Raw genomic sequence first — 22,641 nt, 5'->3', positions numbered from 1 at the left:
CTTTAATATTAGTTTATAAACAATAATATTCTAAAATATAATAAATTATTGTAATAATTTTTTTGCAAAAAAAATTAATTGTTCTAGAAAATTTTCCTGAATTAATTAATTATATTACTTATCTTTTATTATATAATTATTAATTTAATTTAATTATTAATATTTTATATTTCAGTAGTAATTTATTTAATTAAGTTTATATTTAATTAATAAATAAAAATTAAAACTAGATGGACCTAATTAAAAATTTAGTGAAATTATAAGGACTTAATAAAAAGAAAAATAAATGCGAGGACTTAATTAAAAACAAATAAAAGTATAAGGACCTGATAAAAAGAAAAAAAACTATAAGGACCTAATTCAAGATTGGTTAAAACTACAAGGACTTGCGAATTAATTAACCCTTAAAAAAACATGAAATTGTCTAAGGGTTGAAAATAACAAGAATGAAAAGTAAATCTAAATTGAAATTTAAACAACAATAATAAGTCTTATTTTACTATGTGAGATTAGCTATATGAATCGTACGATATCATTATGCTCTATTAATAATCAAAATTTCATTCCCCCATGGTGGCTACCAACAGAGTTTTTTTATTTGTGACAAAAAAAATTTTTAGTCATGAGAAACTATTTAAGGGAAGTGGTTGGGGTGGAATTTAATCCCACCACTCCATAGTCATTTGGGCTAATAAAAAAAATCATAAGCTAACTTCTTTATTCTAGTTTCAGCTTATAACAACAATTTATCTAGAAATAACAAGTCAAAACTTGATATTAACAAGGTGTTTTTTCTTACATATAATGTGAATTAACATATGAATTAATAAAAACTGGCAACAATTTATAAAATGATAAGTCTTGATTGAGAAATGACAAGTCTAGATTTGGAATTAACAATATCATTTTTAATTAATTCACATGTTATTTCACGATATTTATTAGGAAAAAATGTTTTGTTATTCTTAAGTTTAGATTTGTCATTTTATAAATAAGACTTGTCATTCCCATATAAATTGTTGTCATTTTTAATTAATTCACACATTGTTTCACATTATGTATAAAAAAAATGTATTGTTAATCTTAAGTTTAAACTTATCATATTCTAATCAAAACTTGTTATTTCCAAATAAATTGTTGTCATTTTTAATTAATTTATATGTTATTTTGTGTTACATATAAGAAAAAATACCTTGTTAATCTCAAGTTTAGATTTGTTATTTTCTAATTAAAACTTATCATTTCCAAATAAATTGTTGTCATAAGTTGCAATCAGAGCAAATGAGTTAACTTATATATATATATATATATTTATTGCATTATAATGTTAAAAAATTATTGGTGACCTAATGGTCACCTATCCAACATAGTCTTTGTCGAGGGGTTTATTTTTTTTTTAAAAAAAATAGGGGTATTAAAATTCTCGATAACAACTTAAATAGCCTGTAAGGACAAGTTTCAGAATAGAGAATGACAGTTTTTGAGATTTGTTTTGGAATTATTTTATTTTTTTAAGGATCTTATTGTAATTGTCTCCTTTTTTGGGGTCATTTTCCCCTCTCAAAGGAAATGCAATAAAAAGCGTTCACCAAAAAAGAAAAGGGAGGCAGTAAACAGCCCCAAAAAGGGGGCTTTTTTACCGATATACGATAAACAATAAAACAATATACCAAAATGCTACACTTTGGAAACTATTTACCAATATACTACACTTAAAATCGTTCTTGGCAAGAACGATTTTAAAATTACACACAAGTCGTTCTTGGCGTGAACGATTTCTGAAATCGTTCACGCCAAGAATGATTTTACTTTTTCCTGTTCACTCTCTCACATATGAATCTCTGCCAATTTTACATACAAAAATAAGAATCCTTGACAATATTCCCATGAGGCTATAACGTCTATATTGTATTAAAATTTGAAAATCCCAATTTTTTTAATTTTTTAAATAGAGCTTGATGAAATTTTTTGTTATTTCCTCTTCTTTTTATTTTTCTCATATCAAACACTATGTAACAAAAAAAATGCTTTGATTGTAAATTTTTAATTGTAGCAATTAAGCTGTAGGACTAAATTATTATTATTATTATTATTATTATTATTATTATTTTGGTCACAGGCATAAAAGGTCTATACCCAATACTTGATTTCTCATCAAACCAAACAAATGCCACACGACAGGCTTTTTTACCAAAATACTATAAAAAGTAAAATATATACTAATATGCTGTACTTTTAAACGTATTTACTAATATGCTACATTTAAGATCGTTCTTTAGATGAATAATTTTTAAAGTCATTTATCTGCTGAATAATTTTTAAAAGCATATTGGTAAAAAAGCCTATCATGTGGCATTTGTTCGGTTTGACAAGAAATCAAGTATTGGGCATGGACCTTTTATACCTGTGACCAAAATAATAATAATAATAATTTAGTCCTACAACTTAATTGCTACAATTAAAAATTTACAATCAAATCATTTTTTTTGTTACGTATTGTTTGGTACGAGAAAAATAAAAAGAAAAGGAAATAACAAAAAATTTCATCAAGCTCTATTTAAAAAATTAAAACAATTGAGATTTTGAAATTTTAATGCAATATAGACATTGTAGCCTCATGGGAGCATTGTCAATGATTCTTATTTTTGCATGTAAAATTGGCAGAGATTCGTATGTGAGAGAGTGAATATGAAAAAGTAAAATCGTTCTTGGCGTGAACGATTTCTGAAATCGTTCACGCCAAGAACGACTTGTGTGTAATTTTAAAATTGTTCTTGCCAAAAATGATTTTAAGTACAGTATATTGGTAAATAGTTTCAAAAGTACAGCATTTTGGTATATTGTTTTACTGTTTATCGTATATCGGTAAAAAAGCCCCAAAAAGGAGGAGCTTGGGCTTCATTTACAAAAGCCCGATGGCCCAATATTTTAATTACTATTACTAGTTCGAAAATATCAGTTCAGCAAAACCCTGCTTTACCGGCGGGTCGACCTTGGATTCGCCATCAACACTGGACTGTATTCTTGGTTAGGCGGAATACGAGGGAGAGGATTGGAGATGGGGAGGAGAATTCTGAATGACGCTCTAAGAACTATGGTGAATGCAGAGAGGAGGGGGAAAGCTTCCGTGCAGTTGAAGCCCATCTCCACCGTCATATCCTCCTTTCTCAGGATCATGAAAGACCGAGGTAAAGTTTCAATGATATGCTAAGGGTTCAATTTAAGGAACTAGATTCTCTGATTAGGTCAATCATTTTTTTATGAAAAAGGAAAAAATGAAATCTTTTCCTATGAATTTCTTGTTATTCACCCTGGAATTAATTAGTAAATGAATGGAAAAATCTTGTGTCCTGTTGATTTCTTTGTATACCTGAAGCACAACGTTGAATCCCCTTTGTAATTCATTGGCGATTAATTTGAGCTACCCTTACTCACTATGTTTAGGGTCGTTTATAATTTGCTATTAAGAAGGTGGTTTTTCATCCTGTTATTCTTACTTGACGGTTGAACTGATAATCTGTTGCCGCATCTTGAACTATTACTACTACTACTATTATTACTATTACTGCTGCTGCTGCTGCTGCTACTACTATTATTATTATTATTGAGATTCAAGACCGTTGAGTTACTACTACTACTACTACTATTATTATTATTGAGATTCAAGACCGTTGAGTTTCTGAGTTAGAACTTTTAACATTGTAGCGTCTTCTATTCGTCTTGTGAATATCAATATAAAAAATTTGAAGTAATTCGTGATAGGCTATATCAAGGACTTTGAAGTCTTTGATCCTCATAGAGTGGGGAGGATAACAGTTGAACTTCAAGGCAGGATTAAGGATTGCAGAGCTCTTACATTCCGACAAGATGTCAAGGCAATAGACATTGAAAAATACAGATTGAAAACTCTTCCAACACATCAGGTTTGTAGAAGCTTCCCACTTTATTTAACGTTTAGTGTTCTGAGCAGTTGTTTATAATTGATGGAGGCTTCAATATGAAGACTGTAGTTTGTCTGAAATGCTCTTTATTTCTCCTTGTGAACTGAAAGAAAGGCAAAAGGGTCATAATGATGTTGTCCTTCTCCCTCTGTGCAGTGGGGTTATGTTGTGATTACAACTCCTGAAGGCGTTTTGGATCATGAGGAGGCCATTAAGCGGAATGTTGGTGGTCAAGTTCTTGGTTACTTTCACTAGAATCAATCATTGCGATGTTAATTTGGCATGAGCTATAATTGGTATTGACTTGTTCTTATTGAATGAAACGGGTGGGGAAATGTTTGTCCATCATCATCCAATCTGGTTTTGTTGTCTAATAACTTGTTCTTACTTTGTCCCGCATGAATTTTGTATCAGTTCTCATTTCATGCTTGATGAATGGGATGTATATTAGAATCTTCTCATGCTGTCTTCTCTAGCTGATGGTTTTTTCCTGTATGCTGATGGAATAAAAGTATAAGACCAAATTGTTATCTCGCAAACTATGATGATTATATCGGGAAGGAAAATCTGCTTTTGTCCAGAATGATCTGGACGATAATAGAGTTGTACGTCCTAGTTAAATCATAGGGCATTGTGCTATGTTGTACATTTGTGCGCAAAGATAAGTCCAGGTAAGTCTTGCATATGCGTCCCTAAATGGTTCAGGTTCTTTGAGATATAATGTTGTTTCAACACTCTAGCCTTGGCTTTGGGTTGGAGATGAGATACTGGACACTTACTTGGCACTCAGGCAGTCCTTGTGGAATGTCTTTCTGGGGTAGACGGTGCAGTGAGGAAGCGCAAAGTCCAAAACCATCCCCAAAGAGCTAACACATAAACTGCGACCAAGAGAGTAACGTTTTGCTGTTACCAAAAGTGGGAAAAAGAATCCAACATGTGAAGTCATAAACCCCACCAAAGAGAAACCTAGTAGTCCGCACTGGAGAAGAAATTAATTAGCAATCCACACCTAATGGCCAAAAAAACAAAAAAAATCGCAATCCACACTGGAGAGAAGCCTCGAATCTACAACAGTGGGTGAACTGAGGTCCATCGTTACGACGTCCGTTACTGAGTATCCGGTGTGTTAGAAGGAAATTCAGAAAAGCGATTCCTAGACGCAACTTCAGGGAAATCCCGTAGGACAGTTGAGGTCACAGCAATAGGTACTGGTCATGAGTTAATTCACAAAGTTAACAATGTATTATAGGTTTTGGTGATGGTCGAGGTCGAGAACATGTATCAGGCTACGCGTAAATCTGCAAGTCAAGAGTGGGCAAGGCGCAAGGCTTTTCATTTCAGAAGAGGAAGCAGTAGGGAGATCTTGAAAGTCAGAAATTAATAGGTTTGGACGTGTCCGTAGAGACTTCAAGGTTCTTGTAATATACAAAAATTTCAGAATGAAGATGAATATCGGCCTGGACGTAAGCGCAATCAGTCTGTTCTTGCCGATGAGCTTTGGCTCAAATGACATTGAATCCCCATGTGGCTTGCGGGAAGAGTGTGTGTGTTGTGCTTGGGTGTGTGGGTGGGTGGGTGGGTGTCCCTCCTGTGAAGAGGGTTAGGATAGGTGAGTCGGGAAAAAATAAATAAATAAATAAATCAGTCTGTTCTTTTGTCTTGATCGAGTGCTTTTGGATGTTTGGTTCATTATTCCGCTTAGTTATTCACTTATTTGAAGTTTAAGGTATGAACCCTGATTAAAACTATGTTTTTGTTTTTGACAGCCTTTTTTTTTGGGCCAAACGTTTTTGTTTATGACAGTCTAAATCATATGAAACTGTTATATATTAAAATAAAACTTTTTTTTATAATACTATAATACAACAAGTATCAAAGATTCATTTAAATAATGCATGGATTAGTAAAATTGGTTAAAAGTCTCTCTTTGATAAATTGATTGGGAAATGGTACATGTAATAAATGTAAAAAGTGTGAACCCTTCAAATGTCAGTAAGCATGATAAGCAAAAGATCTTATTGCCTTGATGGATACTTCACATGTCCTAATTACATATGGTGGATGCCTAGTTACATATGGGATATCATTGTATATTACGGATCCTAATTACATATCATTGATCAAATTTGCATATTATTAATTCTAATTGCATATTATAAATATCTAGTTGCATATGATATTTCATCACATATCACAGATCCTAATTATATGTATTAATCCAAAATTGTATATTGGTGATTCTAATTACATATGAGACTTTATTGCTTATCACAAATCCTAATTGCATATTATTGATCCATAATTACACATGCGTTGTTCTAATTGCATATTGAGAATGCTGAATTGCATATGAGACCAACGATGTGCAATTAGGATTCATAATATGCCATAAGATCCCACATGCAACTAAGTATCTACCATATGTAATTAGGATCCTTGATATGCAAATGAGGATTTGTTATATGCAATTAGCATCCATCAGGACAATATGGTTTTTTTCCTATCACATTTACTAACATTTAAAGGGTTCACACCTTTACATTTATTACAGCTCCCATTTCCCAATAAATTCGTCAAAGAGGAACTTTTAGCTAATTTTTCATTTAAAAAAATATTCTTTATGTTATAAAAAATTAAAGAATATATTGGCGAATTAATTCTTTACATCTGACAAATTTTTAAATTAGTTTATATATTGTCCCCTTTTAATAAAATTTTAGAATAGACTAAAGTTATAGCTATTTACGTAATTTAATAGTATTGCCGTAATTTCAAATATTTTAAATTTAAAAATTATTTTTCAGAATGTTTTGTTATATTTTCCTCTGTTCCAGTTTACTACTTATGCACAGTCAAAATATGTTTTACTTAGGAGGTGTTTAGAAGCTCTTAATAACACTTTAAAAATAATATTTTTGCATAAATGGAGATAAATTTGTTTCTTGTATATTTATCTTGAACTTTGTAAAATTACTTCTAAATTTATAATTTGATTTTCATCAAACGTTTCCTTATTTTTGACGACGCAAGGGCGGCAGTAGGATAGTCATAGCGACAACAAAAATAATGCAAGTTAAATCTAATGGGAGCCGCATTATCAAAAAAAAAATCTCATGGGAGCCGCCGCAACTCAAGTCAAACAACACTGTAGGTGGAATGACATAAATATAAAAGTTAGTTAATTATTTCACCCAAAAAAAACTAGTTAATTAATTTAAATATATTAATAAAATTTATTAAGTTGGTTATTTGTAATAAATATGTGTCATTTTTTCTAAAATATCGTGCTAATCAAATTTATTAGTTAGAACTATCATTACTTCAAGGATCACCTTTAGAAAAAAATAGATAAATATGAAAGATAAAGTGTACTGAAATTTTATATTTATGGCCAAATTAAAAGCCAAACTAATTCTTATATTAAAAATCAGAGGTAGTATGATTTTTTTCCTTTTGAACAAATTTAATACTTATCTGATTCTTAATATAAGATCCATTTAACTAATTTGATTAGATTAAGGAAGTTAGATAAGTTAGTTGATTATAAGAAAAGTGACACATTTTTCCTAAAACATCATAATCATCTTTCTTAATACCCCATCTTCCTCTTCTACTTGATTATGGTTGAGGAAGTATCTATATGGGTAATTTAGAGAAAATTGATAAATATGATAAATTGGTTTTATATTTAGGACCAAAACTAACTCAAGAATTGAGTCCTATATCAAGAAGAGGAGTAGCATCATGACTTTAATGGGTTGTTGATGATCTTTTTTCTCTGTTGGTTCAAGCTGCGGTTGGCATCAAACTTTTTTTTTTCCTTCCTTTTGTGGCCAACATAGACTTCACCTAAAATTACATACCATCCAACTTTATAAGACTCCAGAAAATCAGATGAAGCAACACAGCTCCTTCGGCGATGTTTAGTTCCTTTTTCACCGGCATGCCTGCTGCTTTATTCACAATGACAAAAATAAGAGAGTAGATCATAAGTAAGTCAAAAATTTAAAGACCATGTACCAAGTCATAATTAATGGACTTAAAAATTAAAGGACTAAAAGATTAAATTTCTTTCAATTATAATAAGCTTCCAGTAAACCACATATGGTATTATGATAGATCTCAATAGGTACAAAATGGTAATAAAATTTGCAACTATACTCACAAGAGGAATTGACCAAATAGAATACTCCTCCGGTCCTAATTATAAGACCCAATTGACTTATTTGAGGAAATTAAGGAAGTAAGTTAAGTTGGTTATTTATAATAAATAAGTGTTGTCATTCCTAAAATATCCTTGCTAATTAAGTATATTGGCTAAAACTATCATTATTAGAAGGATTATCTTGGAAAAAATGCATAAATATAAGAGACAAAATGGATTGGGGTTTTATAATTAGGACCAAATAAAAGTCAAATGGGGTCTTATAATAAGGACCGGAGGAGTAATATCTAACAAACATGTAAGAAAGCTACAAAAGCCATGGATAACGCTAAACATCAAAAGTAAAGCTCCCCAAAAGCATTTTGCACATTTAGATTAAGCCTGAAGTGATACAAATTCCATTGAGTATATATAGTAGAATTAAATTAGAGATACAAATTCAAATACCAAAGTCATGACACCTAGCTATTTTAAATTAAAATACAGCAATTATCAAACCAACTACAAATGCAACTTTTATAGATCTCAAGCGATGCATTTAACAAAATCATGACAGCTTTACGTGTTCAAGAATCCGAGTCAATTTCAATTCACCCCATTTGTAAACCACTATTTATACCATGGATCAAATGATATAGTGACCAACAACTCTTGTGAGTGTGCATTCAAAATGTCAACAAAAAAAAAAGTAGGCATTCAAAAAAATTTGCTAAAGAAGTTTATGCTTAGCATATATACAAGGGTACTTATTACAAGCAGCAAACGGAGTTTAAGTTAAAATGCAAAAGCAGGCCCCTAAAATTTAGTTATTATACTATTTAGCAAAGCCGAGACATATTGTCATTATCCTTATTAGCAATCCTCATAAATCACAAGGATCCATGTGATAAAAATTATGGCATCCTGGCAGATCAAGTTCAAGCCTCTAAATAAATCTCAACTCATAATGTTTATATGCAGGTATTCAAACAAAGTACTAAATGATACGGACCGATCATTAAAATGACCCCGGTAACAAACATTATGAGTAATTTAACACAAATGATCTTATATATTTTACATGGCTTTTATAAATACACAAGCACATATATACGGTAGGATCATGTGGATATGAAATATTCAATTTATTGCTATACATTATTTTTGGCTCTAGCTCCAACTATCCCCATTTACTACCGAAAGTGCGTAGGAAGGTTACTGGTAATCCCAAAGAGATTGGCACGAAAATTTAAAATCAGAGAAGGCGCCTGCAGATGGTGAGGCCATCGCCGACGGAGGCGAGCGTGAGCTCCACACGAGAATCAGCCGCGATCGCTTTGTTGAAGGCAATTGCTTGCTTCCTCCATTCCCTTTTGTCCTCTGGAACTTCCTCTTCCGCCATCGCTACCATTCCACCCCAAAGTGTGTCATCGTACGCGATTATCCCTCCGATCCTCACCAATTTCATCAGCCTCTCATGGTAATTCCAGTAGTTGTTCTTGTCCGCATCCACGAACGCGAAGTCAAAGCTTCCATCGTTTGCCGGCTGCATCCCATCATTCCACAACCAGATCAGTTTTTCTCTTCCACATAATTAAATTGGAAGTTATGTGCGAGATTAGAGAACAGAGTGTGCTTACATCTTTTAAGAGTTTATCCAGAACTGGCAGAGCTGGTGATTGCAAGAACTGAATCTTGTGCTCCACGCCGGCCTTCTTGATGAACGGAAGCCCAATTTCGTAAGAATTTCTGTCTGGATCCAACGCTATAATCTGCAATTAATCGATTTTCAGGCACAGGAAAGGACAATTACATAATGGACTTGACATGAAATAGACCTTTCCATCATCAGGAATGTTAAGCGCAGTGAGGAGAAGGGAGTAGCCAGTGAAAACTCCAACTTCAATTGTCTTTTTCGGATTCAGGAGCTTCAAGAGCAATGCCATGAGCTGACCCGCATCCGGGGAAGAGGCCAGAAAGTTCCTAAAAAAATAGGATTGAAATTCGATGAAATCGAAGTGATAGATAAAGGATGAAAAGGAAGAAGAAAAGGAGGGGGGGAAATTACAGAGGGTGGTTTTCAGTAGCATTCCTCAACTCTCTTAGAGGCTCTGATTCGCGCGGGTAAACACCGCTCTCCAGAATGTACTGTCACACCATACTCGATCAGAAGGTGAAGAATAATGAAGTGAATAAGCTCAAAATACGTAATGAGCATGAAGCCAATGAAAAAATGGTGAAGACAAATTTGAACACACCTTAACTAATCCCTCACTCATCAATATTGGAGGATTGTGGATAGCGGCTGGCTTGGTTTCCTTCTCCATTGCGCTGCAAGGTATCATTCCCCCACCATATCATCGTTTATATAAAGCCCGCTCAGGCTGACACGGAAGTGCGAAACAATGAAAAATCAAAGCAAGCTTTTATTTTTTTTGCTTATTCAAAGTTCTGAAAATAGTTAAGAGAAACAGATCAGAACAGAAATCTATTTAATATTCTGCATTCATGAATCATCCCTTAGCCCGTATAATCGTTAATGTTATTAAAATTTGTGGGATCCATCACAATAGGTTGGCATTGACATACAATATCACGTCACAGCCAACAAAATTCAACTACTCTTATCGACAAGAACGACCACAAGTCACGAATGTTTTTATTATCTCACTGTCATTGAACTCTCGCATTTTAAAATATTAGTGCAGAAATGCTTTCTTATAACTTTGTGATTGTAATATTTCCTTCTGTTTACTTTTAGTATGGCTCTCAGCGAGAGTAAAGTCATTTGTGCAATCTTTAAGACTTTAGCACTAAACTTTGAAATAATGGAAAGATATTATTTACGAAGACCCTACCACCAATAGACAGGCTCGCACAAAAGCGCACAGAGCCAGGGTGGGTCGATATTCGACTTCGGTTTTCTTTTCAACGAAATTTAGCGTCAACATTCAAATGGGTTGACGTTTTGCCCAATCCTTGGTTCCTGATTTCATGGGTGCCCCCGTTTTACATTAGGCTAAATTAACGGGGAGTCACAATCCTTTCTCATTCTGCCCTGACCTCTGCTGTAATAATTTTATAACAATCAATTCTTGACCGGAATAATCTTTTATAAGGAAGGTTGAATATAGATAATTAGATAGCCACTCCCCTAGTTTATGGAATTAGGTAAACGAAACTTCCGGATAAAAATAATTTTTTTTATAGAAATGCACCTCTTTTTTCAAATAGAGAGAATTCCAGAAAAATACAATTTTAAAATTTCAAATTCGTCTGTCTTACTATCTTTTAATATCAATTAAACAACACATTTTTATAGTAATTCCTTTTATTTAGGATTTTGAAATTAAAGAAGTAATTTTTTGTTGAAGATTTTTCCTTTTCAAATGTGGAAAAATTGCAGTAAGACCCCATCTAAGGGAATTAAATACAAAATGGTTCCTGAAAATCATCAAATTATTCTCAAATCCCAAGAAATTTCATTGCAAAAATTTTTATTTGTTTAATTATCAAATTATCTTTTTTTTTTTTAAATTTGCATTGATAACTGAAAAAACAGTCGTTAATAACTTAAAGTGTAATGATTAACAACTATTACGACAGGTATTAACAACATATTTTCTCAATACATCACAAAATATAATGAATGAGTTGTTAATACCTACTGTGATAGTTATTAATTCTTACATCTTAGATTGTTAACAACTGTTTTTTTAGTTGTCAATGTAAACTAAAAAAGAAAAGAACAATTTAGTAATTAAACAAAAGAATTCTCCTGCAATGAGGTTTCTTGAAACTTCAGAATAATTTAATGATTTTAAAAAACTTTTTTTTATATAATTCTCTTGGGTGAGACTTTGTAGCAATTTTCCCATCAAATATTCCCAAGACCCAATGGAACCCGAGACTTAACGGGTTTATCTCTATTTTTCGTATCCGCTGCCGTCGGTTACCTTCAAATGAGGCCGTTTTGACAGCTCTTCAATGAAAACGCTGACAAGAGAAAGAATGGCATGAGGCTTTGATGCGGGCGGGTAAACGCTGCTCTCCAGAATGTACTGTCACATAAGTGAAGAATAACGAAGAAGTGAATAAGCTCAAAATATGTAATGAGCATGAAGCCAATGAAAAGAATGGTGAAGACAAACTCACATTCACTAATCCCTCACTCCTCAATATTGAACGATTGGGGATAATGGCTGGCTTGGGTTCCTTCTCCATTGCGCTGCAAGGTATCATCCCCCTACTATATCATCGTTTATATAAAGTCCCCTCAGGCTGACACGGAAGTGCGAAACGATGAAAAATCAAAGCAGGCATTTTTTTTTTTTTTGGCTTATTCAAAGCTCTGAAAATAGTTAAGAGAAACATGTCGGAATAGAAATCTGTTTAATATTCTGTATTCATAAATCATCCGTTAGCCCGTATAATTTCGTAAATCTGTTTAATATTCTTATTGACAAGAACGGACACAAGTGATGATGTGTTTATTATTTCACTGTCATTGAACTCTTGCATTTTAAAATATTAGTGTAGAAATATTTTCTTATAAGTTCGTAATTATAATATTTCCTTCTGTTTACTTTTAGTATGGCTCTCAGCGAGAGAAAAGTCATTTACGCTGTCTTTAATATTAGAGTAAAATACATCAACTTTTCTCTATTTAATCTAAATTACAAAGACCTTCCTTTTATTTTGAAAACTTATACAGACCCTTTTAAAATTAAAATGTATATTGCACAAACTTTTTTTTTTTTAGTTTTGATATTCAACTCCCATCCATCTATCCATCAGTTAGTTGACTATTAAATCATATAACTGACTCATTATTTTGACCAAATTGTCCCTTCTTAATGCAAATACTATTTAATAATTCTCATTTAATGACATATCATACGTCTCTATTTGAAATTAAAAAATAATTTCAATAAATATTCTAATACTTTTTGTTATACTATTGAATTGATTACAATATTATAAATTTTACTAATTTTATAAATACAAATTTTTATTTTACAACAAATCTTGTTTATTTATTTAAACTTACTTGTGATGTAATTTTTTAAATATATATTAGTAAAAAGTGTTTTGTAATTGTATATATGTATTTTCAATAAAATTATAAAGTTATGTCTTAATTTTTTAAATTTAGTAAAAATATTAAATAGATTGTTAATAAATATTAATATTAAAAGATAAACTACATATTTAATATAATGAGGGGTAAAGTAGAAAATAAGATTTATTCTAATATTTTTTAATTAAAAAATGTACATAAAGAATCTTTTCAGAATATTTCTTAACAGTGTTAATGATTTGAACTAAAATATATATTATCAAAATAGAGGAGAGGTTCGTGTAATCAAAACAAAATAGAAGGGAGGTTAGAATATTTTACTCTTAATATTAAACATTTAAACAATGGAAAGATATTCGGTTCTGTTGCACAGTATCTTTTATAAAGAGCTTATTACCAATTGACACACTCGCACAAAAGCTCACAGGGGTAGGGTGGGTCAATATTCAACTTCGTTTTTCATTTCAGCGAAATATAGTGTCAACATTGAAATCGGCCGACGTTTTGCCCAATCCTTGGTTCCTCATTTCAAGGGCGCCCACGCTTTGCACTAGACTAAATTAGCCTGGAGTCACAATCCTTTCTCATTCTTGACGAGAATAACTTTTTATAAGGAACGTTGCATCTAGATAATTAGATAGCCACTCCCCTGGTTTATGGAACTAGGTAAATGAAACTTCGGGATAAAAAAATATTTTTATACAAATGCACCTCTTTTTTCAAATACAGAGAATCCCAACAAAATACTTTTAAATTTCAAAATTTCAAATCAATCATTTTTACCATATTTTAATTGGATAATTAATCTCCAAGTCCTTATAGTTTTATCTGATTTTTAATCAGGTCCCTAAACATTTTTTTCTTTTTATCAGATCTTTTTACTTTGACACTTTTTTTAATTAGGCCCCTTCATTTTTTTCTTTTTATCATGTTCTTATAGTTTTATTTATTTTTTAATTAGGTCCTTTGTAATTTTAAAAAAATTATTTATTAACTTTATTCTTTAAAATTAATTTCATTTTTAAATTAATAATTATATAATTGGACAAAATAATTAATATAATCATTTAGTAATTAATAATTAATCAAAATAATTAATTATACTTAACTATAAATTATTTATAATTATATTCTAATTTTAGATAATTTTATTATTATAATTTGAATTTTATAATTATAAAAATTAGAATTGAAAATTAAATAATACTTATGTTTAACCAAAAATTTAAAAGAATATTAACGTAAGATTATTATAATAATTTGTTATTTATAGAGTATTATTATTTATAGAATAAAGAATTAAAACTACAAGGATCTAATTAAAATTAAGGTAACATAATAAGAACCTGATAAAAAGAAAAAAAAATTATAAGGACCTGATTAAAAACATGAGAAATTATAAGGACCTGATAAAAAAAATTATAAGGACCTAATTAAAAATTAACTAAAACTATAAAGACATGTATATTAATTATCTCCATTTTAGTAGCAATTAATTATACATCAAGTGACAATACATTTTTTTTAGTAATTTTTCTAAAATATTTTCAAAGCCCAGTGGAACCGGAAAGTTTAGGGTTTATTTCCAACCAGAAAGATTTTAGAAATTCAAGTAGTTTTTTTTTTTGGAGAGTTTTGCTTTCATTCCAAGGCCCAATGGAACCGGAAAGGTTTTTTATTTCTTGTTACAAAAGAGGCCGAATGAAAAGACAGTCGGATTGTAGCCCATACATTCTTCTTCCACTAGAGCCCGTAGGCTGCTTGGGCTAACATGAAAAAACTGTCAGGTTGAAATCCCCGTCTTTGCTAAAACACCTGCAAGTCTGTTCCCTCTTGTTGCAACGTAGTCCAATTTTACGGTCCAGTCAAAGACAACATAATTTCTGAATCTGGAAGGGTAGGAGGCTGCTGTTCTTTAATAGGAAAATCGCAATTAAAGATCTTAAAATTTGAAAAACACATATAAGAACCCGTGACAATTTTACTATGGTTTTTGACAATAATAATATGCCATGAAATTGTCAAAACTCATAGTAAAATTGTCACGGGTTCCTATCTGTATTTTTCAAATTCCAGGATCTTTAATTACGATTTCACCTTCAATAATTCCCTTTGCCAAGCCGTTCAATTAGCATCTTCTTCTTTTTTTTTTTTACCAGCACGTTCAATTAGCATCTTTGCATCTGGCGCACCGGATGGAGGAATATTTTACAAATCAAATATTTTTACAGAATACTAGCTGACTTGTGTCTGGCGGTTGATTGCTTGATAGTGAATTGCTTCAACATGGGTTCAAGTGCTGGTGAACACTGAACATAAACATTTTTTTACAAAATCAGGGGAATTAAGAAAATAAAAACAATCCTTAAAGAAGTTAAAATTGATTTTTTAAATATCATAACATATTTTTAATGATTAAAAAATTAATAGCCAATATTGTTCTCATCTTTAAAAGGCAAACTATATGAATCAGGCGGTACCTATATAATTCTCAGCAACACTAATGGAATATTTTATCACATTTAGTGTAAATATATTTCTTATCCTGGGATAGGTTCGCTTTCATTTGTTGTCATTATAATTGTTTTTTTTTTAGTGTTTGATTTAGTTAATTTTATCGCCATATGAATTTAATAAACATTCAAAAATTATATTACATAAAAATTATTATTTATATTAGACACAAATTTTACCTTCAACAACAACAATAACAACAAAGTCTTATCTCATTAGGTGATGTCGGCTATATGGATTGTACGATGCTATTAAACCCTATACAAAACCAAATCTTTAGATAGATTATTAATTGAAAGATCTCTCTCAATGAGTTCATTAAACATTGTTTTCGATCTTCCTCTACTCACAAATTTTACCTCCACGCACATTTAACTTTTCAGCCCATTAAAAAACCAAGACTCGTTGCAATGTGCAAGACTACTTGATTATCACGCGAGAGAGACGCGGCATGAGGCCAATAAAGGAGCTAAACATGTATACGAGACTTGGTACGAAATATTCAATTTATCGGGATACATCCTTTTAGGCTCTCGCTCCAACTATACCCATTTGCTACCAAACTTGCGAAGGATACTGGTATTTGATACCACACAGAGATTCGAATGAAAACTAAAAATTTTTCCGCCATGCCATGCACATATTAATATATTTAATTAGATTTAAAATCTTAATAAGTTGTATTATTTAACCTTAAAGTGGCTCAAAATTTACTTCTTATAGAAATATGATTTTTTTTTATGTATTCAAATGTGATTTAAATTAGAGATGCAGAATTTAGAAAAAATAAATAAAAATTTGAAATTATTTATTTATCTCTCAATTTAAGTCTCTCGTTAACATTTTTTTGTGGTGTACACTAACATATTATTTAATTATGATATTTCCTACTTAATTTAATATATTCAGATCCCAATTAAGATATTATTTAAATTTAAAATTAACTATTAATTCCTTTATTTAAGCTTCCGATTGAAATCTCAACATATTTAAATTTCAATCAAAATACCATTCAAATATCATTAATTAAATATATCTAGATCCTATAATATCATACCCAACATATATTTAAACGAACAGTTTTTGAGAGTATAAATATACTTCTCATAAGAGTATGATTTTTTTACTCACAAAATGATCTTATTTCATGTGAATATGAAATATTCAATTTATTGCGATACATTATTTTTGGCGCTCGTGCCAACTATTCCCATATACTGCCAGAAGGGCGTAGGAAGGTTATTGGTAATCCCAAAGGGATTGGAACGAAAATTTAAAATCAGAGAAGGCGCCTGCAGATGCTGAGGCCATCACCGACGGAGGCGAGCGTGAGTTCCAGACGAGAATCATCCGCGATCGCTTTGTTGAAGGCAATTGCGTGCTTCCTCCATTCTCTTTTTACCTCTGGAACTTCCTCTTCTGCCATCGCTACACTTCCACCCCAAAGTGTGTTATCGTACGCGATTATCCCTCCGATCCTCACCAATTTTATCAGCCTCTCATGGTAATTCCAGTAGTTGTTCTTGTCCGCATCCACGAACGCGAAATCAAAGCTTCCGTCGTTTGCCTGCTGCATCCCATCATTCCAAAACCAGATCAGTTTTTCTCTTCCACATAATTAAATTGGAAGTTATGTGCAAGATCAGAGAAAAGAGTATGCTTACATCTTTTAAGAGTTTATCCAGAACTGGCAGAGCTGGGGATTCCAAGAACTCAATCTTGTGCTCCACGCCGGCCTTCTTGATGAACGGAAGCCCAATTTCATAAGAATTTCTGTCTGGATCCAGCGCTATAATCTGCAATTAATCGATTTTCAGGCACAGGAAGGGACAATTACATAATGGACTTGAAATGAGATAAACCGCGATTATACCTTTCCATCATCAGGAATGTTAAGCGCAGTGAGGAGAAGGGAGTAGCCAGTGAAAACTCCAACTTCAATTGTCTTTTTCGCATTCAGGAGCTTCAAGAGCAATGCCATGAGCTGACCCGCATCCGGGGAAGAGGCAATAAAGTTCCTAAAAAATAGGATTGAAATTCGATGAAATCGAAGTGATGAGATGAAGGACGGAAGGAAGAAGAAAAGAAGGGGAGGAAATTACAGAGGGTGGTTGTCAGTAGCATTCCTCAACTCTCTGAGAGGCTCTGATTCGCGCGGGTAAACACTGCTCTCCAGAATGTACTGTCACATCATACACGGTAAGTAAAGAATAATGAAGAAGTGTACAAGTTCAAGATTTGTAATGATCAGCATGGAGCTAATGAAAAAATGGTGGAGACATATTTGAACACGTACCTTCACTAATCCCTCACTCATCAATATTGGACGATTGGGGATAATGGCCGGCTTGGGTTCCTTCTCCATTGAGCTGCAAGGTATCATTCCCCTACTATATCATCGTTTATATAAAGTCCCCTCAGGCTGGCACGGAAGTGCGAAACAATGAAAAATCAAAGCTGAGCATTTTTTTTTTATGTGGCTTATTCAAAGTTCTGAAAATAGTTAAGAGAAACAGATCAGAATAGAAATCTGTTTAATATTCTGTATTCATAAATCATCCCTTAGCCCGTATGAATGTTAACGTTATTAAATTAGTGGTCTCCATCACGATAGTAAGTGGTGAGAGTGGTAGGTTGGCAATGACACGCCATATCGCGCCACAGCCAACAACATTTAACTACTCTTATCGACAAGAACGGACACAAGTGATGATGTGTTTATTATTTCACTGTCATTGAACTCTTGCATTTTAAACTATTACTGTAGAAATACTGCTTCCGGTTCTTAATATAAGGCTTCGTTTAATTTTTATTTTGGTCATAAATATCAAACCCTAATTCACTTTGTCTCTAATATTTATACATTTTTTTAATATAGTCTTTCTAATAATGATAGTTTTAGTTAACAAACTTGATTAGTAAGGATATTTTTGAAAAGACGGCACATATTTATTACAAATAAATAACTTAACTTATTTTCTTAATCTTTTTAAATTAATCAACTAGTTCTTATAATTAGGATCGAAGATAGCACTATCTTATAATTTCGTAATTATAACATTCCCTACTGTTTACTTTTAGTACGGCTCTCAGCGAGAGAAAAGTCATTTACGCCATCTTTAATATTAAACTTTCAAATGATGGTAAGATATTATTTACAAAGAGCCCAGCACCAATAGACACACTCACACGTAAGCACACAAAGACAGGGTGGGTCAATATTCAACTTCGTTTAACGAAATTTAGTGTCAACATTCAAATCGGCTGACGCTTTGCCCAATCCTTGTATTAGACTAAATTAACCTGGAGTCACAATCCTTCCTCGTTCTGCCCTGACCTCTGCTATAATCATTTTATAATAATCAATTCTTGACCAGAATAATTTTTTATAAGGAAGGTTGAATATTGATATTTGATAATTAGATAGCCACTCCACTAATTAATTTAAGGAATCAGGTAACTGAAACTTCGGGATAAAAATAATTTTTTTTATACAAATGCATCTCTTTTTTCAAATAGAGAGAATCCAAAAAAAAAGAAATCTCAAATCTCAAAATTTTAAATTACTCTTACTTACTACACTTTAATGCTAACTGAACAATACAATTTTATAGTAATTTTTTTTATTTAGGATTTTGAAATTCAAGAAGTATTTTTTTAAAAAAGATTTTTCCTTTCAAATATTCCCAAGACCCAATGGAACCCAAGAGTTAACGCAGCATAGGAAGGAATATTTTACAAATCAAATACCTTTACAAAATACTAGCTGACTTGTGCATTTGTGGTTGATTGGTTGATAGTGAATTGCTTGAACATGGGTTCAAGTGCTTGTGAACACTGAACAGAAATATATTTACAAAATCAAGGAAATTGAGAAAATGAAAAAATCCTTGAAGAAGTTAAAATTGATTTTTAAAATATTATAAAATATTTTTTAATGATTAAAAAATTAATAGCCGGTATTGTCCACATCTTTAACAAGCAAGCTATATAAATCAGGCGGTGCCTCTATAATTTTCACCACCGCTAACAGTATATTGTTTTTTTTTTTTGCCTGAATAGTATATTGTATCACCTTTAGCATAAATATATTTCTTATACTGGGATAAGTTCACTTTCATTTCATGTTATTATAACGGTATAGTTTTAGTATTGTTTCTTCAGTATTTGATTGAGTGAATTTTATCGTCATATAAATTTAATAAACATTTAAAAATTATTGTTTATATTAGACACAAATTTTGCCTCCATGCACACTTATTGTTTCAGTCCATTAATTAAAAAACCGAGACTCGTTGCAACGCGCAAGGCTACTTGATTATCACACGAGAGACGTGGCATAAAGCTAACCAAGAAGCTAAATATGCATATGAGATTTAGTACGAAATATTCAATATTCAATTTATTGTGATACATCCATTTTGGCTCTCGAGCCAACTATACCCATTTGCTACCAAACTTAGGAAGGTTATTGATATTTGATACCACACAGAGATTGGAATGAAAATTTAGAATCAGCGAAGGCGCCTGCAGATGCTGAGGCCATCACCGATGGAAGCAAACGCAAGCTCCACACGAGAATCCTCCGCGATCGCTTTGTTGAAGGCAATTGCGTGCTTCCTCCATTCTCTTTTCTGTTCTGGAACTTCCTCTTCCGGCATCGCTACACTTCCGCCCCAAAGCGTGTTATCGTACGCGATTATCCCTCCAATCCTCACCAATTTCATCAGCCTCTCATGGTAATTCCAGTAGTTGTCCTTGTCTGCATCCACGAACGCGAAGTCAAAGCTTCCTTCGTTTGCCGGCTGCATCATCCATCGCATCCAATCATTCCACATCCAGATCTAATCTATTTTTCTCCTCAATATGAGTAAACTGAAAATTACGCGGGACAGAGAGAAGAGCATGTGCTTACATCTTCCAAGAGTTTATCCAGAACCGGCATAGCTGGGGATTCCAAGAAATCAATCTTGTGCTCCACGCCGGCCTTTTTGATGAACGGAAGCCCAAGTTCATAAAAATTTCTGGCCGGATCCATCGCTATAATCTGCAATAATCAATCGATTTTCAAGCACGGCGGGAAATAGCTCACATGATAGAGGGAAAAACGTAAGCCGACCTTTCCATCATCAGGAATGTTAAGCGCGGTGAGGAGAAGGGAGTAGCCTGTGAAAACTCCAACTTCAATGGTCTTTTTGGCGCTCAGGAGCTTCAAGAGCAAGGCGATGAGCTGACCCACATCAGGGGAAGCGGCGATGAAGTGCCTGAAAATAGGGTTGAAATAATCCAATGAAATTGAAGTGTGATAAAACGAAGGATGGAAAGAAGAGAAGTAAGAAAAAGAGTGATGCAAATTACAGAGGGTGGTTGTCGGTGGCATTTCTCAACTCTCGGAGAGGCTCCGGCTCGCGTGGGTAGACGCTGCTCTCCAGAATATACTGTGGCGCATCATGATCATCAAAAAATGAAGAAGGAAGAAATGAATAAGTTGAACTAAGCAAATAAAAAATGGTGAAGACGCGAGTGAACAAACCTTCAGTAATTTCTCACTCCTCAGTATTGGATGATTGGGGATATGGACTGGCTTGCCTCCTCCGTTCTCCATTTCGCTGCAAGTTGGCAACCACCCATATCATCGCTTGTATTATATAATGCCCAAAAAGTGTGAAACGACGAGAGGCACGCCTTTTTTTTTTTTTGGAGGGGGCCGGGGGGGTGTTTTACGGCACCTATTATTATTATTATTATTTGGCGTAAACGGTACCTTTTATCATTATTCATTCGTAATTAGTAACCGGACAAAGAGACGATACGGAGCAGTAAATAAATAAACGACACCGGGCAAAAAAAAAAAAAAAAAGACAGGAAGTTATTAAACGAAATTTTTTTATAAGTGATTTTTTAATTTATTATATGTAATATTAAAATAAAATCATGCTTTTATTTGAAAGTTATTTTTGCAAAATCTACAGTGCAATGAATTTTTTTGCAATATATTTGTATGGATATTGTTGAGTGCTCATGATAGATAAGTTTAAAAAATAAGTATTTATTGTATTTAATTTTTTATACGTCAACTAATTTCAACAAACTTTGAAAATTAATAAACAGTAAATTATAAATGGAAAGAAAAGGAGTGAGTGCGCGGTGTAGAGAGTTCGTTACTGACATAATATTAGAATCTGTATCAATCCGTTATGTTGGGTGACGTTGTTTATGAAGAGCTGATGATTAAAGGATGGCGAAGCAAAGGGAGGAAATATGAATATTCAGCTGAGAATTTTCACAGAAATAAAAGGGCAGAGCAAAATTCAATGGTGGTTGGTTTTGCCCCTTAATGTTTCAGATTGGCTGACGCTTCATTCAATCTTTGTGTTGGTCAGGTCAAAAAAAAAAAAAAATCTTTGTGTTAGTATTTTCATGAGCGCCCGCCTTCAATCTTTCCACCGGCCACAATAATTGAGGATAGATTAGATGGCCGCTTTTGCTATAAACTTCAGACGATTTTGTTGTTTTTAATAATCATGAGTCGGCGAATTTTGAGTACACATAGATTAAAAATTAATTTTTGCATTGAAATTGTTGGACCATTTGGTTAAAAAAGGAATTAATTAGACCATGCGATTAAAGAAAAAAGTTTGACTAATGCAGATGCCAATTTTCTTTTTAAAAAGGTCAATTTAGCTACAGTTCCTATGAGCATAGAAGCCCGGGAAGTGAGGCTTTTTTTCTTCTTTTTTTTGGGCCTGAAGGAAGTGAGGCATTTGATAAAACAACCTTAGATGATTACCCCTTCAGAACGACGATTTGCAGAACTGCGTAAAACAACTAGATAACTTATTTGAAAAGATTAAAAAATTAATTAAGTTAATCATTTGTAACAAATATATATTTTAAATTATTATATTTAATCATGTGTATTAGAATTATTTTTTAGTGAAAACATTTATAATTAATAGAGA

General features: G+C 32.4%; 4 protein-coding genes across 4 annotated transcripts; 1 reads left to right on the top strand and 3 right to left on the bottom strand.

The window, feature by feature from the left end:
- The first annotated feature begins 2,972 nt into the window (after window positions 1-2,972).
- Window positions 2,973-4,416, top strand: LOC114761293 (40S ribosomal protein S15a-5). Its single transcript, XM_028950628.1, has 3 exons — window positions 2,973-3,188; window positions 3,763-3,923; window positions 4,098-4,416. The coding sequence occupies exons 1-3, from the start codon at window positions 3,059-3,061 to the stop codon at window positions 4,194-4,196; spliced, it is 390 nt and encodes a 129-aa protein (XP_028806461.1). The 5' UTR covers window positions 2,973-3,058; the 3' UTR covers window positions 4,197-4,416.
- Window positions 4,417-9,199: 4,783 nt separating this feature from the next.
- Window positions 9,200-10,416, bottom strand: LOC114761292 (probable caffeoyl-CoA O-methyltransferase At4g26220). The gene is made up of 5 exons (XM_028950627.1): window positions 10,344-10,416; window positions 10,154-10,233; window positions 9,924-10,068; window positions 9,726-9,857; window positions 9,200-9,631 (listed from the first exon to the last, which is right to left on the bottom strand). The coding sequence occupies exons 1-5, from the start codon at window positions 10,410-10,412 to the stop codon at window positions 9,341-9,343; spliced, it is 717 nt and encodes a 238-aa protein (XP_028806460.1). The 5' UTR covers window positions 10,413-10,416; the 3' UTR covers window positions 9,200-9,340.
- A 6,493-nt stretch (window positions 10,417-16,909) lies between these two features.
- LOC114761297 (probable caffeoyl-CoA O-methyltransferase At4g26220) lies at window positions 16,910-18,044 on the bottom strand. Its single transcript, XM_028950632.1, has 5 exons — window positions 17,976-18,044; window positions 17,782-17,861; window positions 17,553-17,697; window positions 17,344-17,475; window positions 16,910-17,249 (listed from the first exon to the last, which is right to left on the bottom strand). The coding sequence occupies exons 1-5, from the start codon at window positions 18,042-18,044 to the stop codon at window positions 16,959-16,961; spliced, it is 717 nt and encodes a 238-aa protein (XP_028806465.1). The 3' UTR covers window positions 16,910-16,958.
- A 1,981-nt stretch (window positions 18,045-20,025) lies between these two features.
- Window positions 20,026-21,312, bottom strand: LOC114761291 (probable caffeoyl-CoA O-methyltransferase At4g26220). Its single transcript, XM_028950626.1, has 5 exons — window positions 21,213-21,312; window positions 21,038-21,117; window positions 20,799-20,943; window positions 20,595-20,726; window positions 20,026-20,484 (listed from the first exon to the last, which is right to left on the bottom strand). The coding sequence occupies exons 1-5, from the start codon at window positions 21,282-21,284 to the stop codon at window positions 20,194-20,196; spliced, it is 720 nt and encodes a 239-aa protein (XP_028806459.1). The 5' UTR covers window positions 21,285-21,312; the 3' UTR covers window positions 20,026-20,193.
- Window positions 21,313-22,641: the final 1,329 nt, after the last annotated feature.

The sequence above is a fragment of the Neltuma alba genome, unplaced genomic scaffold, assembly GCF_004799145.2.
Source record: "Neltuma alba isolate B1F8T4 unplaced genomic scaffold, ASM479914v2 tig00011115_pilon, whole genome shotgun sequence".
NCBI classification, from domain to species: Eukaryota; Viridiplantae; Streptophyta; class Magnoliopsida; order Fabales; family Fabaceae; genus Neltuma; species Neltuma alba.
This window is presented reverse-complemented; position numbering and strand designations above follow the sequence as displayed.

Bases quoted from the DNA above. Each gene is read 5' to 3' on its own strand.
- LOC114761297 (XM_028950632.1), bottom strand. From the start codon at position 18,044: ATGGAGAAGGAACCCAAGCCGGCCATTATCCCCAATCGTCCAATATTG. The intron at 17,698-17,781 runs GTAATTTCCTCC...CCTATTTTTTAG, and splicing joins GCTACTGACAACCACCCTCT to GAACTTTATTGCCTCTTCCC. The intron at 17,250-17,343 runs GTAAGCATACTC...GATGGGATGCAG, and splicing joins TGGATAAACTCTTAAAAGAT to CAGGCAAACGACGGAAGCTT.
- LOC114761292 (XM_028950627.1), bottom strand. From the start codon at position 10,412: ATGGAGAAGGAAACCAAGCCAGCCGCTATCCACAATCCTCCAATATTG. The intron at 10,234-10,343 runs GTGTGTTCAAAT...ATGGTGTGACAG, and splicing joins TGAGTGAGGGATTAGTTAAG to TACATTCTGGAGAGCGGTGT. The intron at 10,069-10,153 runs GTAATTTCCCCC...CTATTTTTTTAG, and splicing joins GCTACTGAAAACCACCCTCT to GAACTTTCTGGCCTCTTCCC.
- LOC114761291 (XM_028950626.1), bottom strand. From the start codon at position 21,284: ATGGAGAACGGAGGAGGCAAGCCAGTCCATATCCCCAATCATCCAATA. The intron at 21,118-21,212 runs GTTTGTTCACTC...GATGCGCCACAG, and splicing joins GGAGTGAGAAATTACTGAAG to TATATTCTGGAGAGCAGCGT. The intron at 20,944-21,037 runs GTAATTTGCATC...CCCTATTTTCAG, and splicing joins GCCACCGACAACCACCCTCT to GCACTTCATCGCCGCTTCCC.
- LOC114761293 (XM_028950628.1), top strand. From the start codon at position 3,059: ATGGGGAGGAGAATTCTGAATGACGCTCTAAGAACTATGGTGAATGCA. The intron at 3,189-3,762 runs GTAAAGTTTCAA...AATTCGTGATAG, and splicing joins CAGGATCATGAAAGACCGAG to GCTATATCAAGGACTTTGAA. The intron at 3,924-4,097 runs GTTTGTAGAAGC...CCCTCTGTGCAG, and splicing joins AAACTCTTCCAACACATCAG to TGGGGTTATGTTGTGATTAC.